Genomic DNA, 17,754 nt, shown 5'->3' with positions numbered 1-17,754 from the left:
TCCTCAACACCATCACAGAGTACAGATACTGTATGTCATGTTGCTGAAGTTTCACAATGTGACAAAACTCATACCAGGGTGTACACCTACCATCCAACACTGTCATCCAACATAACCATTTACCTTTAAGCTAGTCTGCCATCGCTGTAGACCGTAGGGTGCACAGTGGAAGGTTGTTTCTGTAAACATGTTGACAGAAAGTGACTTGGTCAGAGAATGAGAAATGAAACATTAGATGACCAAAAACCCCCGTCTCTGAATTATCCATTTATCAGCGGGGAAAACGGCGTCCAGCGCACGAAACCAGACAGCAGCAGTTGAGGATCTAGAAAGTGTCTCATCAAGTGTGTGTGTGTGTGTGTGTGTGTGTGTGTGTGTGTGTGTGTGTGTGTGTGTGTGTGTGTGTGTGTGTTGAGTGAGATGTGTCTGGAGATAAAGAGGAAGGGAAAGTGTTCCAGTCAGACAGTGAATGTGATGTGTGTGTATGGCAGAGGTCACATGGGATTAAGAAAACGATTTACCTTTCCGGAAGGCCGACAGGATTGTGTTGCAACAGAAAGCTGCAGTTCGGGGGCATCCGGGTAGCGTAACGGTTGCCTACCAACACAGGGATCGCCAGTTTGAATCCCCGATTTACCTCCGGCTTGGTCGGCCGTCCCTACAGACGCAATTGGCCGTGTCTGCGGGTGGGAAGCAGGATGTGAGTGTGTGTGTCCTGGTCGCTGCACTAGCACCTCCTCTGGTCGGTCGGGGTGGCTGTTCGGGAGGGAGGGGGAACTGGGGGGAATAACGTGATCCTCCTACGTCCCCCTGGTGAAACTCCTCACTGTCAGGTGAAAAGAAGCGGCTGGTGACTCCACGTGTATGGGAGGAGGCATGTGGTAGTCTGCAGCCCTCCCCGGATCAGCAGAGGGGATGAAGCAGCGACCGGGACGGCTCGGAAGAGTGGGGCAATTGGCCAAGTACAACTGGGGAAAAAAAAGGGGGGGGGGAGCTGCAGTCCAAAACCTTCATTTCATTATGTCAACCAGCTGCAAGTAACATCCCAACACTACTGTGCTGCTCAGGCCCAGCATGTAGCGATGCTGCTAATGATGGCATTACAATGAGTTGTTTTATTTTATTTATTTATTGTTGCTATTAGAGATGAAGGCAGTGTTGGGGGTGGTGCAGGTTGTGCTCTCTGTGTTGTGTGAATGGTGTTTTTAATAATTTATTTCTGATTTTTCCCTTTTTTTCTCCCAATTTAGTGGCCAATCGATCCCTATTTTAATTCAAACACCCACCCTCGTATTGCATGCGTTCGCCAACTGCATCTCTCCGGCCGGCAGTCTCGAAGGAGACGCCTCCCCACTTTCGTGACAAGGCGACTCCAGGCCGAACCACTGTTTTTTCCGACACACACAGAGACGAATTCACGTGGCGAACACAAGCCGACTCCGCCCCCCTCCCGAAGACAGCGTTGCCAATGATTGCTGCTTCATCGAGTCCTGCCATAGTCGGATCTGACGAGACTGGGGCGCGAACCCCGGTCCCCAGTGGGCAACTGCATCGACACAAAGCCGATGCTTAGACCGCTACGCCACCGCGGACTTTGTGTGAATGGTGTTTTTGTCGGGAGGACTGTGTGTGATTATGCGCCAGTGTGATAATTAGGGGTAAATATGACACTGATTCTTACACCCCTTCTTCTTGCTTTGTGTGTGTGTGTGTGTGTGTGTGTGTGTGTGTGTGTTGACAGGAAGATGATGGAGTTGTGCGGGGAGGCAGAGAACCGTCTGGCATCGGAGCTGATGCAACACGAGCTGCAGCTGGAGAAGGACGTTCTTGATCCGCTCAACCAGCTGGCAGAGGTCAGAAAAACAAACTGCAGCGCTTATCAATGGCGGAGGGCGTTTGAACACTCGGTGTTCGCATTATCTCAGAGTTCATACGCTGCTCTCACTTCAGACACTACTGCAGGGAGACCTCATGTTTAAATCACTTGTTGGGGACCAGTGCCTTGTCAATAAACGACAGGAGAATCACAGGGAAATTATTCAGTCTGCCAACAGAGGGCAGACCACGAGAAATGGACCTCTAGTTCTGTCTACTGCGATTTCACACCGCATGAGAAGAACCATAAGAGCCCATTCAAATGTACACCACCCAGGTTCACCTTCTGCACCCCAGCAGGAGATACTGGCGGACTCAAAGAACACTTGAGGAAATCCATTTGGAGTTGAGGGTTAGGGTTATCCAGGTTGAAGAACGAGCCCCGCCCCGTAGTACTATTACATCTACATGTGACAGAAAAAAGATTCACAGGCAAATGCAATAACATAGGGTTTCTCTTCCCTTTGATTAACACAGATTTCCCCTGCATGTGACCTCATGTCATAAGGAAAGACTTAAAGGGCTGTATTGTCCTGTAAAACGGACATGAAATACTGTCTCGTGTGTTTCCTAGCTGCTAGTATCCTGATGTTTTTTTAGAGAAGTCATGTTTCTGAACTGCCACACTCCTTTCTTGTTTTGTTCATGTTGTCTCACTGGTTTGGTTGCTGTGCTGAAGTTTGTCCTTTTATAAATGTGATGTGTCTGTTGGAGTCTCGTGCTGTTTTGTACATGTCGTCAAACGAACCTCAGGTTGACTCCAAGCTAGTTTGGCTGCCTTGTTCCAGTATTAAGTACATTGATACATAACATTCATCCATGACCTTAATTCCGGGGTGGCGCAGTGGTTAGCGCGGTCGCCTCACAGCAAGAAGGTCCTGGGTTCGAACCCCGGGGGTTGTCCAACCTTGGGGGTCGTTGGAGTTTGTGTGTTCTCCCCATGTCTGTGTGGGTTTCCTCCGGGTGCTCCAGTTTTCTCCCACAGTCCAAAGACATGCAGGTCAGGTGAATCAGACATACTAAATTATCGTGTCTCCCCGCCTGCCGCCCAATGGCTGCTGGGATAGGCTCCAGCATCCCCGTGACCCCAATTGGGATAAGCGGCTTGGATAATGGATGGATGGATGGACCTTCCATGACGAGAACAAACCAATAACTAAACAAAAAATCACCTTTGGTTCTTATTGGATTTTCAGGCAAAATGACGGTTAGCCAGTTTTCCTTTAGTGTGTGCTCAGTTTAATGGGTCTCAACATTTCAGGTGGACATCCCCAACATCCTGAAGCAGAGGAAGCAGCTGGCCAAACTGGTGCTGGACTACGATTCTGCCAGAGCGAGGTCTGTTGGCCCACATCACTTTCCTTCTCATCAAACAAGACCTGCGTCACCTTTTTACTGAGATACCTGAAAGAGCTGCCTGCACGGGATTGTTTTTACATTAAAACATAATCTAAATTGATTGTTGATACCTTTCACTCCTGAGTTGTGTTCCTACTGCTCTGTTGTTTGGTTGTGTGCCAGAGAGTCGCTGACGTGTTCTTGTGTGTCTTCAGGTGGTTGCAGGCGACCAAGTCGATAATCTCAGGAACAAACACTCAGGCGCTGACGGCCAAAGCTGACCTGCTGAAGGAGGAAGTGGACGAGGCCCTCAACAAGGTGGAACTGTGCAAGGTAACAATGGTCGACATGCACCACCTGAAAGATCCTCCAGAGGATCCCAGACTTCTTTATAAAGATCATCATCATCTAGTCAAGTCAGTTGCTTGTGTCGCCCTAATCACAACTCGGTCCCAGAGGGCTTTCCGTTCACGTTACGTTCTCCAACAGTTAAGAATAGAACAGGTGCCAATCTGCAACACCCACCCCCATCATATAGACCCCCAGTTCAGTTGAGGAGGAACTCTACAGAGGAAAAACAAGGAGAACTCTCTGGAAGAGCATCAGATGAAGATTTCTTCTCCCAGGACAGATAGACATGTACTAGAATAGACAGACAGTAACGGATGGACGATAACCACTCAATGAGACAAATAATGGACTACGTATGTCGTGAAACTGCAAAATATCTATGATGAAAATTTAACTCATAGCAGAACAAGTCAAACTTAATTATTATATAAGTTATACAGGGCCAAGTACTGATATTAGAGTAGAGCATCATCCACAAAATAATAATCATGGTAATAATAATAATGATAATAATACACTTTATAAAGTAAGGAAAACATGAATCCATAGAATATAATAATACTGTTAATACAATCAAATGGGCATAAGATATAAGATTATTATCTCTCTCGAGTAGGGCTGTGCGATATGACTAAAGTCTCATATCTCAATATAGGTCATTAATATCACGATAACCATACATATCACGATATAGCACATTTTCCCGCTCTTCCGAGCCATCCCAGTCGCTGCTCCACCCCCTCTGCCGATCCGGGGAGAGCTGTAGACTACCACATGCCTCCTCCGGTACATGTGGAGTCGCCAGCCACTTCTTTTCACCTGACAGTGAGGAGTTTCACCAGGAGGACGAAGCTCGTGGGAGGCTCACGCTATTCCCCCCCAGTCCCCCCCCCTGAACAGGTGCCCTGACCAACCAGAGGAGGCGCTAATACCCACATCTGGCTTCCCACCCACAGACACGGCCAATCGTGTCTGGAGGGTCACCTGACCAAGCCGGAGGTAACACTGGGATTCGAACTGGCGATCCACGTGTTGGTAGGCAACGGAATAGACCGCTACACTACCCGGACACCCCAATAGATGTTTTTCTGTCGTCACACAAAATATATCGTCATATCGCAGAGCTCTACTCTTGAGCTCCTGTAGCACGAGTCAAGTGTCTGGATCAGCCGGGGGTGCCTTGCTTATGAGCTCCTCACATCCAGCCAGGCTTCCATCGCTGACATGAGGACAAATCCTTGCCAAGGAGCCGGTCATCCTGAACCAGTTAAACCAGTAAAGTTTAAGAGCTGAAGCCTTTATTTTGTCACATGCCGACCACACGGTTGTCATAAAAGAACACGACACTAAAATCTGTTCATGTCTGCACGCCCTGCGCGGTCCCTCGTCAGAGGACAATGTGACCTGTGTCTTGATGGAACGGGAAGAGCAGACGGGCTTTATGGCCGCACAGGACTGGCGGAGGGAAGGTGGAGATAAGCGTGTTAAAGGTTTTATGGAGGGACACAAAGCAGAGCACATTCCAAAGACGGACCCCAGGGCTCACTTCTAGTTCAGTCAGGAGGTGCACACACACAAAAGCCTTGTCAGCTGTTGTGTGTGTGTGTGTGTGTGTGTGTGTGTGTGTGTGTGTGTGTGTGTGTGTGTGTGTGTGTGTTAATTGTGTGCAAGGGGTTATTAAGCTGAGTCAGTGTGTGTGTTTCTGTCTGACTGCTTGGCTCATTAAGCATGAGTTTCTACAGCGTGCATGTGTTTTGAACAAGCTGAGTCACTGTGTACATATGTTGTGTGTGTATAAGTATAAGTGCAAGTGTGTGTGTGTGTGTGTGTGTGCTGGTCTGATATGTCAGGTCTTCTGTCCAGGAAGTGTAGAGCCTTGTGTTTCCTCTCTCCCAGTACTGTCTCATGTCTGATGGAGTGCAGCAGTGCTGGAGACCTGCAGTATGAAGCCTGGTGGCAGCTCCCTGTAACAGCACTCGGCTGATAGCCATCACTGCAACAGACATGAATGAGTTTGCTAAGTCATTATTAGTTGATATTAACCCACCTCCCCCCCGTTCGTCTGTGAGGCTCTCGTGTCGTTAGTCTGCCAATAGAACCTCTGGCTCCTTCATCTGTTGTGCTGTTGGTCGTCCTCCAGTCCTCTGCTCTGTGTCTTGCAGGACCAGCTTGCTGCCGACATGTACAACTTCTTCTCTAAAGAAGGAGACTACGCACGCTACTACGTAATGGTGAGTGACTCAGTGCTCTCTGCATGTTTGCAGCGCTGCACCGTGGGAACTCTTGACAGCTGTGGATTAACAGGGACACGTGCCAGGGTTGTTTTTTTTTATCTACTGACATATTTTTGCCATCACTTACTCTCCATCTCTCTGTCTGTGTCTATCTGTCTTTCATTTTATTCCAGCTGTTGGAGGCTCAAGCTGATTACCACAGAAAATCTCTTGCTCTGTTGGAGAGTGTCTTGCCAGCCATCCAGGTCCAGCAAGGTATAGCATGAACGCACATTTTCTCACTTTCCTCAAAAACGGCACAGCCACACCTTTTACTTTTCAAACCTTTTTACAACAAGACACTGTACAGTTCTCTTCTTGCTCTCTCTCTCTCTCCCTCCCTCGCCCCCCCCCCCAAATTCAGATTCATGCTGTATTGCCTTGACCATAACAAAATACAGTATTGCCAAAGCATTGTACAAATAATGAATGTTAACAAATATACACACAGAAAGAAGAAAATACTATATATACACATGTAATACATGAATAAAAATAAGGTAAGTTCAGACTGAGGCCTGATGTAGATCAGCAGGTCACTCTGATTCCCTCATGTGTTGGCAGGCAGAGATAAACTGTCCTGCGAGAACACAACTTTCTTTCATTCCCCCAGTATCATTTTTAGTTTTTCCTTATCTGATTTAATAAATTGTGGGTGTTTATTGCTGAATTTTGGGGAAAATTGTTCCCTGATGAGTTTAAATGTTGGGCACTGTGTGAGGAAGTGCTTCCCTGTCTCTACAGCAGTTCCTCCTCACTGTTGGCATAGTCATTCCTCTTTTGGCAGCCATGTTTTCTTCTATCTGCCTGTTTTAATGGCCAGGCTATGAGCACTCAGTCTGTACTGTGTTCACATGTTTCTGTGTTAACATCGGTGCTCAGGTAGGTTGCCACCGTGTACTGTCTTTTTAGGGCCGGATAGCATTGCATTTTACTTTGTGTGTGTGATTTTGTGTTCCAATAGGTGAGGTAATTTTGTTTCTGTTGTGTTATAATTTGGTTGACTCTGATAGTTCTGGTGTCAGACTGGTCCTGAGGCAGAGCACTGCTTGGACTGGAACGGATTGTCAGGACCAGCTGAGTGAGGTGACCTTTGTCTTTGCTCATCTCTTGGCTCTGCAGCACAGACTAGAGGTCGTAGGATCTCTATTCTGTGGCTCTGCAGGGCTTTGTGGTGCTAGGAGTGGGGGTCTTGTTTTTGGATTTTCACTAATAATGGAAATTGGCCCAACTCAGCTCTGTAGGCATGATTAGTTATTATCCTGTGCACCTGCAGGATGCTTTTACAAAATTCAGTGTGTGCATTTTCAATTGGATGTTTTTCCCATTATTCAAAGTTTAGGTGTGTTTGTGGTCCCCACACTTCACTTCCATAGAGGAGAATGGGTTCTATGATTGATTGAAGTAATTTGAGCCAAGTTAAAATTGGAATCTGAATGTGAATTTGTCTTTTGGTTGTGTAGAATGCCTTGCGTGCTTTCTCCCTCAGTTCCTTGACTGCTGGGTTGAACTTTCCAGTGGAACTTATTGTCAAACCTTAATAATTATATTCCAAACAGTTTTCTATTATATATATGTGTTCCAACTGTAAAGTGATATTTGTTTTTCTGACATCCGGATCTTTTTTGAAACATCATTGTTTTGGTCTTTTTGATGTTAATTGCCAGGGCCCAAGTCTGACAGTAACATTCAGGTATGTTCAAACTCTGTTGAAGTCCGTCTTTTGTGGGACTTAACAGTATTAAATCATCTGCGTACAGCAGGAATTTGATCTCAGACTTGTGAAGTGTAAGACCAGGTGCCGTGGACTGTTCCAACATGGTGGCCAATTCATTAATATAAATGTTGAACAGGGCAGGTAGTAAACAGCAGCCTTGTCTCACCCTACTTTCTTGAGAAATAAATGACGTTCTCTTGTGTCCAGTCTTGATGCTGCACGTGTTATTTGTCTACATGGATCTTATTAAGTCGTATGTTTTACCCCCTATGCCCCCTTTCTCGCTTAAAAAAAACCAAACACTAAATAAGACAAAATTCTTTGTTCTTTGGGTTTGGTGACAGCTCCTGTCCAATCTGCCCCAGTCTCTCCCCATTTCCATTTGATGGCTGTCTCATATGAGTCAAAACGCTGCTTTGAGATACTAACATGAAAGGTCTGTGATGCTAAAAAGGTTTGAGACGCTAACATGAAAGGTTTGAGATGCTAACATGAAAGGTTTGAGATGCTAACATGAAAGGTTTGAGATGCTAACATGAAACGTCTGTGATGCTAACATGAAAGGTCTGTGATGCTAACATGAAAGGTCTGTGATGCTAAAAAGGTTTGAGACGCTAACATGAAAGGTTTGAGATGCTAACATGAAAGGTTTGAAATGCTAACATGAAACGTCTGAGATGCTAACATGAAAGGTTTGAGATGCTAACATGAAAGGTCTGTGATGCTAACAAAGGTTTGAGATGCTAACATGAAAGGTTTGCGATGCTAACATGAAAGGTCTGTGATGCTACATGAAAGGTTTGAGATGCTAACATGAAAGGTCTCTGATGCTAACAAAGGTTTGAGATGCTAACATGAAAGGTTTGAGATGCTAACATGATAGGTCTGAGATGCTAACAAAGGTTTGAGATGCTAACATGAAAGGTCTCTGATGCTAACAAAGGTTTGAGATGCTAACATTAAAGGTTTAACAGAGCAGAGTGTGACACAGGATTTCCTGTCCATCAAGCACATGGCACAATGCTTGGATTATTATTGCATTCAAGGTCTCCAGTAGTCAGAAGAAGACCATTAAGTCCATTAAGTAAAGACTCGGTGGTTGTGTGATGGTACTGGTCATTTCAGGTGGAATCTGGCTTCGTTGTTATGATTAATTAATGTCAAGTTCAACTTTATCAGTTTATTTTACACAGAGGAAAGAAACCCATTATATAGATAAAAGTACTCATCACAAAGCTGGAAAAATAGTGTGTTTATAGAGAGAGACCCCCCCCCACACACACACACACACACACTGTACACGAGTTCACTCACAGATGCCAGTGCATAGCCAGACACAACATACAGAAAACACACACACATACACACAGGGATTAAAGTCAGGCGAAGCCTTCAGAGAAAGTCAAGAGTTTTATGGTCTTTTAAAAGAGATGGAGGTCGAGACGGCGTCTCTGGTCTCTGGCTGGGAATCTGACGGATGAAGGCATTCTGGAAACCTTTCTGACATCTGGACAAAACATCTCTGTGTCATGAAGGAATCTCCTCTGGCTTGGCTTACTCAGTTTTCCCTGCCTCACTTTGTAGTTTTTTTTTCCTCATTTCCTGAATCTTATCTCTCTCCTGTCTTTTTTCACCCATATTCTGTTTTTTCCCCCTCTACCTTTCTCTTGTTTTTCATCAGTAAACACATGTTCTAAACCAGACAAGCCTGGCCTCCGAGCATGTGGCGATGTGTGAGAGAGAGACACACACACACACACACACACACACACACACACACACACACACACACACACACACACACAACATGAAGTGATATCAGCATGAAATGATACCAACCTCAAGTGATACCAACATGAAGTGATACCAACATGAAATGATACCAACATCAACTAATACCAACATTCAATTCAATCCAATTTGTCATTAAAAACAATGTGCAGGCACATGTTAAAAATGAAATGAAACACCAACATGAAATGATACCAACATGAAGTGATACCAACATGAAGTGACACCAACATGAAATGACACCAACATGAAGTGATACCAACATGAAGTGATACCAACATGAAGTGATACCAACATGAAATGACACCAACATGAAGTGATACCAACATGAAACGAGGGTCCTGTCTGTCTGTACTGTCTGTCTGTACTCACTATTGATGAAATAACTTGTCACAGATTTAAATTAAAATACAGTGTGCTTTACATGATGTGGCAAATACAAAACACATGACAAGCCGAGACTACTACACAATCTGTTAATTCATTGCCTCTTTCTCTCTGTCGCTCTCTGTCTCGGTCTCTTTCTCTCTCTGTCTCCTGCTCTCTCTCTCCATCTGTCTGTCTGTCTCTGTCTGTTTGTCTCCCTCTATCTCGCGCTCTCTCTTGTCTCTCTCACTCCCTCTCGATCTGTCTGTCTCTCTCACTCTGTCTCTCGCACTTTCCCTCTCTCTCTATCTTGCTCTCTCTCTGTCTGTCTCTCCCACTCTGTTTCTGTCTCTCTCTGTCTCTCTCTATCTCACTCTCTCTCTCTCTCTTGCTCTCTGTCTGTCTGTCTGTCTGTCTGTCTGTCTCTCTCTCTCGCTCTCTCTGCCTATCAGTTCAATTCAATCAGTGATGCTTTATTGGCGTGACTGCATTAATTACAATGGTGCCAAAGCAGGTGGCAGCAAAACCGGTCAACAGAGTACCAAACAACAAAACAAAAATTAAAAATTAAAACCAATGGAGAAAGCAATAGATAGAACTGGCAGAAACACAGAACAGCACTTCAACAGTGATTACATCTGTCTCTCTCTCTCTCTCTGTCTCTCTGCCTGTGTACAGACTCGTGGACGGAGAAGCCGGCGTTCGGCACGGCGTTGGAGGAGCACCTGAAGCGGAGCGGCCGGGAGATTGCTCTGCCCATCGAGGCCTGTGTGATGATGCTGCTGGAGACCGGCATGAGGGAAGAGGTAATGATGGAGCGATGAAGAAGAAAAGGAGGATGGAGGGGAATAGTTCAGGTAGATGAAGGCATAGGAAAAGGAGAAAAATGACAAAGCAACCCAGATTGCACAGCTTGATCAGGATTCTTTTGGATGGATGGAAAGATGGACAGTGAGATGGCCAGGTGAGTGGAGATAAGTAGGGATCCTTCTTCTGGTGTGTCAGGGCAGCTGTCAGATGGAGCTGCACTCTGCAAACTGAGCTCCAGTCAGTAAACCAGATGTTTAGTTATTGGTTTTGTGTCAGTATATTGGCACTCCCATCAGACTCATGCCAGTGACTAACAGCTCAGCCAGCCCGACACGTAACTGAAAGCAAGCTTGAAGCTGTTTCTTCACACAAGCTGTGTGAGACGTGAAGAGGCGGACAGAGCAACAGTCAACAAGGGGAGACGCTCTTTTATTTCCTCAACGCTCAACCGCATCCAGGACCACATTCAGAGCCACTCTGCTGCAATGAAAATTTATGATATTTTGTTTTCAATGACTCCGTCCTTTATAACGAATCTGGAACACAGAGGAATCTGAACATACACTGTTCATAAATCACACTGTGTGTGTGTGTGTGTGTGTGTGTGTGTGTGTGTGTGTGTGTGTGTTCGTGTTCACAGACTGCTTGTGTGTGTAAATAAAGGGCTTGCTGTGCTGTGAGTGATGGGTGTGTTTGTGTCCTAAGGTTTCATTATGTGTGATGGTGAGGGAGAGTGACTTGTCTATTTGTGTAAGAGGCTGACTTAAAGGAGCGTGTGTGTGTGTGTGCGCGTGTGTGTGTGTGTGTGTGTGTGTGTGTGTGTGTGTTTTAGGGTTTATTTAGGATTGCTGCAGGGGCCTCAAAACTAAAGAAGCTCAAAGCTGCACTGGACTGTTCCACTTCTCAACTGGAGGAGTTTTACTTTGACCCTCATGCTGTTGCTGGTACGTTCCAATGAGCATCAGTTTGACACATTCACTTTGGTCTGGTGGTATCGCCCGTACATACATACATATATATATATATATATATATACACACACACGGTGACGCAGTGGTTAGCATAGTCGCCTCATAGCAAGAAGGTTCTGGGTTCGAGCCCCGGGGTAGTCCAACCTTGGGGGTCGTCCTGGGTCGTCCTCTGTGTGGAGTTTGCATGTTCTCCCCGTGTCTGCGTGGGTTTCCTTTGGGTGCTCCGGTTTCCTCCCACAGTCCAAAGACATGTAGGTCAGGTGAATCGGCCCTACTAAATTGGACCTAGGTGTGTGTGTGAGAGCCCTGTGATGGGTTAGAGGCCTGTCCAGGGTGTCTCCCCGCCTGCCGCCCTATGACTGCTGGGGTGGGCTCCAGCATCCCTGTGACCCTGAGAGCAGGATAAGCGGTTTGGATAATGGATGGATGGATGGAATCCTATGTATTTTTTTGTGACTGCAGTTGTCAGTACATTCCTGAATTCGCTATCTGCCCTTGTTGGAATGAAACAGGACTTGAAAATTATTTTCGGTTGAATGTGAAATCCTTAGCAGCCTTAGCCAGTATTCATCAGCTTTTGTATTCTTAGCCAGAATTATTGTGTGTCAGGACTTGGTTTTTGGATGCTTTGTGGGGGAGTCTGATCACCCTTTGGTTTCAGGAGCGCTGAAGTCATACCTAAGAGAACTCCCCGAGCCCCTGATGACCTACCAGTTCTATGACGAGTGGATTCAGGCGTCCAGGTCAGACTGTGTGAACAGAGCTCATATTATAACTAAGTGAGAGAAGAGAGATGTTTGACTTTTCCTTCTCTTTCCAGCGTGTCAGATCCAGACAAAAGGCTTCAGGCACTCTGGGTTGTCTGTGATCAGCTACCAAAGAACAACAAAGCCAACCTGAGGTTTGACTTTTATCTTGAGGGAACCTCTGTTGAGGACCAGACATGGCAGTTTGGTATTTAGGACTTAGCAGTACAATTTGGTGCTTTTGTCCCTCTGTCTTGTTTGAGTGCACTGAACTCTGACATTGGTATTCAAGGACACATGTAACTGCCGGTCAATGTAGAAAGAAAGAAAAGACAACATTTCTGTTTTGTCTGTTGTCATATTGAGACTGTTCTTTCCTCTGCAGGTATCTGGTGAAATTTCTTGCCAAGCTGGCTCAGGAAAGTGAGGTAAACAAGATGACCCCCAGCAACATAGCCATCGTCCTGGGTCCAAACCTGCTCTGGGCCAAGACCGAGGGGTGAGAAGGGGGTCGGGGAGGGAGGGCAAAGAGAGAGAGGATGTAATAATGTTGATGGAGGAAAGTGGGTTTAATTCAACACTTAACGTACCCAGAGATGAAGGAATCCTCTTCATGAGACATGATGAGTCTTACAAGGGCAGGTTGTGTAGCTTAGGAAGTCTGTAGTTTTACTTAAGAGTTTCATAATTTTCTTCTCTTCATCTCCTTGCAGAAGTCTGGCTGAGATGGCAGCAGCTACGTCGGTCCACGTGGTGACCATCATAGAGCCCATTATCCAACATGCAGACTGGTTCTTTCCAGAGGGTATGTCCTTATTATAGGAATGATAACAGTAGTTCATCCCATCTCACCATCAGTCGCTTCTCTAGAGTCAGACATCCCTCTCCCCAGCAACGCCCTCCAGCTCCTCCTGGAGGATCCCAAGACGTTCTCAGACCAGATTGGACATGTAGTCCCTCCAGCAAGTTCTGGATCCACCCCGGGGTCTCCTCCCAGTTGGACGTGCCCGAAAAACCTCCAAAAGACGGCGCCCAGGAGGCATCCTAATCAGATGCCCGAACCACCTCAACTGGCTCCTTTTGACGCTAAGGAGCAGCAGCTCTACTCTGAGCTCCCTCCGGATGTCTGAGCTCCTCACCCTATCGCTAAGGCTGAGCCCAGACACCCTACGGAGGAAACTCATTTCAGCCGCTTGTATCCACGATCTCACCCTTTCGGTCACTACCCAAAGCTCATGACCATAGGTGAGGGTTGGAATGAAGATTGGCTGGTAAATTGAGAGCTTTGCCTTCTGGCTCAGCTCCCTCTTCACCACAACGGTCTGGTACAACGTCTGTATTACTGCTGATGCTGCACCAATCCACCTGTCAATCTCCCGCTCCATCCTACCCTCACTCGTGAACAAGACCCCGAGATACTTGAACTCCTTCACTTGAGGCAACAACTCATCCCCAACCTGGAGGGAACAATCCACCATTTTCTGGAACCATGGCCTCAGACTTGGAGGTTCTGACTCTCATCCCGGCCCAGTGTGTGCTGGAGGTCGCGTTCTGAGGAAGCCAAGAAAACGACATCATCTGCGAAGAGCAGAGATGCAAATCTGAGGTTCCCAAAACGGACACACTCCTCACCTTGGCTGCACCTTGAGATCATGTACATGAATATCACAAACAGAATCGGAGACAAGGGACAACCTTGGTGGAGTCCGACACCCACCAAAAACGTGTTTGACTTTGTGCCGAGAATGCGGCCACAGCTCTCACTTTGCTTATACAAAGACCGGATGGCTTGTAGCAACTGCCCCGGTACCCCATACTCCCGCAGTACCCCCACAGAGTGCCCCGGGGTACATGGTTGTAAACCTTCTCCAAGTCCACAAAACACATATAGACTGGCTGGTCAAACTTTACAACACTAACACACAGTGAAAGAAGAAATGAAATTGTAAAGAGAGAAAAAAATGATATTCCTCTTTGGTACTTGATTCAAACTGGTCAAACATGAGACTAGATAGGTCTTCAACAATCAGGATTTTTAGCATTATCTCTGTGTGAATGTTGTAGAGATAATTACCATTATCAGCCTTAATACTGAGCAGAAAATTTGAATATCCGCACTACATACAGATGTATAATATAACATTATTGCTTGCATTTTCTTATGCAATGCAGCCGATCGCTAAACCAGGATTTGAGTTTTCAAATTCACAAATTGTCCGCCAGTGACGTCACCAGCGGACTCGATTTCAGCAGTGTTTGAGAGACACAGAACACTGTTCAGTGTTATGGCTGCTAATGAAGTGTTGGCTACATAAACAATATACGGAGATAATGTTGAAAATCTTGAGGGTTTCCCTGTAAATAACTGAGCTAGTCACACATGCAGTGGAAGCGGGTCAGGTGAGAGGAGTGTTGAATAATGGAGACAGCAGTAGGAGGAACAACGTTCAGTTTGCAGCCTCTGGTTCAAACCTCCATCTTCACAAATGTCCATTCTTCAAAAAGTAATTGAATATTTACCAGCTCTACTAGGGTGGTTTTGTTTCTGCTTTTGTGCTCAAACCTCAAAGGGGAAGGGAAGTATTTCTTCATGGGGATCAATGCAGCGTCTTCTCCCCCCTCATCTTTGTCTTCATCTTCTTCGTTTGCCTCGAGGTCTGTCATAGGACAAAACAAACCCTTCAGTGTCCCGTTGCTTCCGGTCAGTAATCATCAACTCGCTCTCCTGTTTCTGCAGACGTGGAGTTCAATGTCTCCGGCATGTTCGCCATGCCGACGCCGCAGGCCAACCACAACAATCACCTGGACTATGACAGCGGCACTATTGAGCGGAAGAGGCCTGGCAGCATGGTGGGACCGGAGAATGACGCGTCACGTAAAGAGAGGTAACCAACTAACCCGGCACGTCTTCCCCCCGTGTGTCAACAGACAGAACCCCCCCCCCCCCGAAAACACTTGGACGTGTTTTGACATTAATGAAGGGATTTACCTCAACTGATGCTGTATTAATGACGTGATCACCTATTGTGTAATCTAATCCACTTTAACAATACAAGGAGTTTTATTCCAGGGTGAAACCGTTTTGGGGGGAAAACACTTGGCTATGACTCAGACTAAATGATCTCTATCATAAAAGTAAATTATAGCCGACTGTTACGAGTAATGACCCATTTTAAGATGTCTGCCTATGAAAGGTAATATATACATTATGTAATAAAGTCAGTAAAATTTAGTAATTCACTAAAGCCTGTTATGGAATTATTGACCATAAATTTCAGGCTATGAGCATTTTTCCGAAGTGGATATTTATTTTGGAATAACATCCTCCATTTCTGTGGATAACATGCTGATCTGACGTGGCTACTAACTGCAGTGTTGTTCTGGGTTCTCTGTTTGGTTTTGATTTTGTCAGTTTTCCATCAAATTAGACAAATCTCCTCTAATCCCTTTACCCCGAGTGTCTGCAAGTTTCATTTTAAGACTCTTAAATACCAGTTAGGATGGAATATATATTGGATTAATTCTACCGTTGAAATAAACTTGAAAGTAAAAGTTGTGGTGAAATCACACCTGAATTTCACCACACCAAGAAACCTGGATATTATGAAGATCTCAAACAGAAACCAAGATTCCACTTCCTTTAGCTGTAGTCAGGTGCTGTAAAGCCTTGAATACAAACGGATCTTTTTAAAGAAGGTTGCAGACATTCTTCAGGTTGGTACCGGACTGTCTCTCTGGGTTTTAGTGGTTCTCTGCCTTGGGTCGCTAATCAGATCTGTGGTTTCTGTCCACTTGGCTCTCCTCCTGCTGTTTCCATGTAGCTCCGCTAACAAACACTCGGACCACACGCTCCGCAGAGGCAGCAACACTTTAGGTAGAAAGCAGCACGCTTCGCCCGCCTTCCAGCCTCCTCTGCCGCCCGTGGAGGCTCCGGGGCCGGTTCATGGAGCCGGGCAGGTCCCTCACCCCGCAGCCGAAGCCCTGCCACAGCCCCCGGCTACGGCCGGGGGCCCGGGGTCTGACCCCTGCCAGCCGAGCACGGCAGTGGGTCCGACTTCTGTGGTGGCAGCCCAACACAGCGAGGATGTCAGGTAAGAACGGGCTGCTTCCAAACTGTCTGTCTGTCTGTCTGTCTGTCTGTAAGCTGCTGGTGACAGGACATCGCATGTGCTCTTGTGATTGGGAAAATAAATGGAAAGATGGTCATCATGTGTTCAGTTTGCGGGCAGGGGTCAGAATAAGATAGATCCTGATTGGCTTCTTTTTTTTTTTTTGTAAATCTGTGCTGTCAGCAGGCTTTGCGTACTACTACTACTACTACTACTACTACTTTTGGCTGCTCCCGTTAGGGGTCGCCACAGCAGATCATCCATTTGGAAATCCGCATATTTGATTTGGCAAAGATTTTACGCTGGATGCCCTTCCTGATGCAACTCTCCCTGTTTACCGGGCTTGGGACCGGCACTAAGAATGCTTGGCGTACAACACGGGACGTGTATGCCAGTGTGTCCGAGACCGAGTTCATCTGCAAGTAGAGTTCAAGTTCTCCAGTGGTAAAAGCAGTCTATTAGTTATCAAGAACCGCTTATAATAAATCTGTCCTCTGGGTGATCTGTGGGATGATGAGAGCACAGGGTTTTTGTTAAACGTGTATAGCCCCCACTGGCCCCCCTCTCCGCATGTTTGATCAGCTAAACGGCCAATCAGCATCACTTCTCCAGGAGAGGGCCAGTCACCACAAATGAAACATCGAAACTTGTTTTTTTGGGGAGGGGGATATCTCCCCTATTGTACCTGGCCTGTTACCCCACTCTTCCGATGCCTCCTCCGATACATGTGGAGTCACCAGTCGCTTCTTTTCACCTGACAGTGAGGAGTTTCACCAGGGGGACGTAGCGCGTGGGAGGATCACGCTATTCCCCCCAGTTCCCCCTCCCCCCTTGAACAGGCGTCTTGACCGACCAGAGGAGGCGCTAGTGCAGCGACCAGGACACATACCCACATCCGGCTTCCCACCCACAGACACAGGCAATTGTCTGTAGGGATGCCCGACCAAGCCGGAGGTAACACGGGGATTCAAACCGGTGATCCCCGTGTTGGTAGGCAACGGAATACACCGCTACACTACCCGGACGCCCCGAAACAAGGAAACTCGAGATGAAAAATGACTTGTGTCTAATAAGACAGAGACACGATTGGCTTCTTGGCCAAAGGAATCACAACAGTTTATTATTGACATGCAGGACAGATCTCACATTCCCAGCCTCGCCGTTTGGCAACTTGCCATCTGTTTAATGTTGTGGCTCTCCAGCACTGTGGCCTCACAGCAAGATGGTCCTGGTTCGAACCCCAGGCCTTCCCAGGTCCTCTGTGTGGAGTTTGCATGTTCTCCCCGTGTCTGTGGGTTTCCTCTGGGTGCTCCAGTTTCCTCCCACCATCAAAAAGACATGCATGTTAGGGTTAATACTCCTGCCTCTGCCCCTGAGCAAGGCAGTGGAAAGAAGAACTGGAGTTGG

At 46.5% G+C, this 17,754-nt stretch overlaps 1 protein-coding gene across 3 annotated transcripts in view; it reads left to right on the top strand.

Moving 5' to 3' along the window:
- arhgap17a (Rho GTPase activating protein 17a) overlaps positions 1-17,754 on the top strand; it is a 75,789-nt gene that overhangs the window by 32,139 nt on the left and 25,896 nt on the right. For 2 of the 3 annotated variants that reach the window (XR_008811808.1, XM_056296960.1), the window contains exons 6-18: positions 1,742-1,853; positions 3,137-3,213; positions 3,429-3,546; positions 5,727-5,795; positions 5,972-6,053; positions 10,390-10,517; positions 11,354-11,465; positions 12,154-12,235; positions 12,313-12,393; positions 12,624-12,737; positions 12,952-13,043; positions 14,976-15,123; positions 16,060-16,329. Coding sequence is in view for 1 of the 3 variants with exons in the window: in XM_056296960.1 (XP_056152935.1) it covers positions 1,742-1,853; positions 3,137-3,213; positions 3,429-3,546; positions 5,727-5,795; positions 5,972-6,053; positions 10,390-10,517; positions 11,354-11,465; positions 12,154-12,235; positions 12,313-12,393; positions 12,624-12,737; positions 12,952-13,043; positions 14,976-15,123; positions 16,060-16,329 (1,485 nt within the window). In the remaining 2 variants the exon portion in view is untranslated. The remainder of the gene's footprint in view (positions 1-1,741; positions 1,854-3,136; positions 3,214-3,428; positions 3,547-5,726; positions 5,796-5,971; positions 6,054-10,389; positions 10,518-11,353; positions 11,466-12,153; positions 12,236-12,312; positions 12,394-12,623; positions 12,738-12,951; positions 13,044-14,975; positions 15,124-16,059; positions 16,330-17,754) is intronic. The other variant, XR_008811809.1, reaches the window with a different exon arrangement.

This window comes from Lampris incognitus, chromosome 17, assembly GCF_029633865.1.
Source record: "Lampris incognitus isolate fLamInc1 chromosome 17, fLamInc1.hap2, whole genome shotgun sequence".
Taxonomy (NCBI): Eukaryota; Metazoa; Chordata; class Actinopteri; order Lampriformes; family Lampridae; genus Lampris; species Lampris incognitus.
This window is presented reverse-complemented; position numbering and strand designations above follow the sequence as displayed.